Raw genomic sequence first — 1949 nt, forward strand, 5'->3', positions numbered from 1 at the left:
GGGACGCTATATTTCCCTACGGCTCGCCGCACTTCCACATTCCCTTCGACCCTCCTAGCCAGCGAATGCGGGTCTACTCTTCCAACACTCGCAATTTTGGGTTCGACCACAGATTGATGTCTCCTTCAATTTTACACGGTAACGGTTTGCTTGTTTCGTAGCCTATATGTGTACTCTCAAATTTAGGTATCTCGGAAATCCAAGTTAGCATAATTGTTCGGTTTACACTGTTATTCTGTGTGCTTTCTCCCACTTACAAAACACAACAGCATTATAATGTAGTCCAGGAGAATCACTATTATTGAACAACTTGTGTTTGATGATAGCAGACTGATGATGATGGTACATAATATCAACTACAAAGTTATAAGTGCGGTGGTCAGCAGTAAACCTACTGAATGGGTGAAAATATGCACGCGTGAGCACCGATCGACGACATCTCTGCGAAAACTTCTTTGAGGCTTTCACAGAAACAAACACATATGGTTTTAACAACCAACATAGTGCTTTCTATTAGTGACAAAATTTTCCCCCTAAATTTGTTGGTGAACCGTGACAGTTTCACACTTGTTAACGATGCAATGACTGGTATGTTACTATTACGGTAGAAGAGTAGAGAGAAAAGGAACGACGAACTGAAAGGGATGAAACACGATATGATGGAGGGTAACAGGAAAATGATCAACAGTTGTTCAATTCTGCGAGGAGCAAAACGAAGCGGTCGTAGCAACAGAACTCGAACTGGCCTTAGGCAAATCCAAAGTGCTCACGTAAACCTGACACATGATACTTATTCAATTTCCAATTCCTTCTCAAACATGACTAACCTCATGTGCCATTGTGACGGCCTTCTGGTAGAGCGGCCGATTGTCACCGAGTAAAGCCAGAGCTTCAGGAATCGAGCACCACAGTCTGTCGCGGAATCGCTCCTGATGAAAATACCGTCTTTACTTCTGATACGGGGTGATCCGGCCGATGTAATTCGTCAAGTATTTTCACGTCACTTCATATTGCGAATATCACGCTTTCACATGGAGTATTACGCCACTTCACGTAAAACGGATGAAACTCCATTATAGTGTATATCGCATATCTTCCCATTGTAGTGGTGAAACTCACTTCACGCCAGTTGTCCAGGACCTCATCGCATCGACCGTAAAACACACGAGTTGCCTTGGGGCTTCCGCTTTTATCATGCGATTTGACCCAACCTAGGTCACCCAAGACGGCACATACCACACCAGCCTGAACTCATGCAACATTCAATGATGACTCATCATGGCGACACTTACTTCTTCGAGAGTCTCCCGGACAGCTGCGGCTTCAAACGACTGATCGAAACCTTCTACCTTTCCACTAGGGATGGTATGCGTCATCGCTCCATGACGACGAGAATTTACAAGTAGGACAGAATCCCCTAAAATGAATGACAGAAGTTTCACCTCATCTTATTAGAACTTTCTAAGGTCAACCGTGAATAACATCAACATCATGAAAAATCATCTAGACAAAAAGTTATATTGGAAAACAGAAATTTCCAAGAATTTGGTTTTCACTGTTGAATGTATAGCAGAAACTCACCCGCTTCACTCCCTGGAGAAAAATAAAACTTTTTCAATTCTGAGAGTTACACTATACATCACCAACATGATTACAACGTGAATCGACATTGGAAATATATATTAAAAACTATAATTTCTAAGAATTTGGTTTCCAGTGTTGCATCTTTAGGAGAGTAACTCACCGGCCTCGTTGAAAACCACACATCCTGCGCGTTTGCGATACCTGAGATATTAACATTCAAGATGAGCAAATTAGCAATCTGATTTAGTAACTACATAGCAAGTCCACATAGCCATAAGATCGACAATTAGAGTAATTCACGCAGTTTTGGTATCAAATGCCGGTTCATTAGTTACAGAATTAGTGTTGGAGGAATATATGTGTGG

At 41.9% G+C, this 1949-nt stretch overlaps 1 protein-coding gene across 1 annotated transcript; it reads right to left on the bottom strand.

The window, feature by feature from the left end:
- Nucleotides 1-308: 308 nt before the first annotated feature.
- Nucleotides 309-1785, bottom strand: Pmar_PMAR002269 (Diphosphoinositol polyphosphate phosphohydrolase, putative; the record flags this gene model as incomplete). The annotated part of the gene is made up of 5 exons (XM_002778168.1): nucleotides 309-776; nucleotides 828-929; nucleotides 1120-1245; nucleotides 1293-1417; nucleotides 1745-1785. Coding segments are annotated over 5 exons (477 nt in total), but the record flags the coding sequence as incomplete, so codon positions are not given.
- Between the last annotated feature and the right edge of the window lie 164 nt (nucleotides 1786-1949).

Source organism: Perkinsus marinus (assembly GCF_000006405.1).
Source record: "Perkinsus marinus ATCC 50983 genomic scaffold scf_1104296950390, whole genome shotgun sequence".
Lineage (NCBI taxonomy): Eukaryota > Perkinsozoa > Perkinsida > Perkinsidae > Perkinsus > Perkinsus marinus.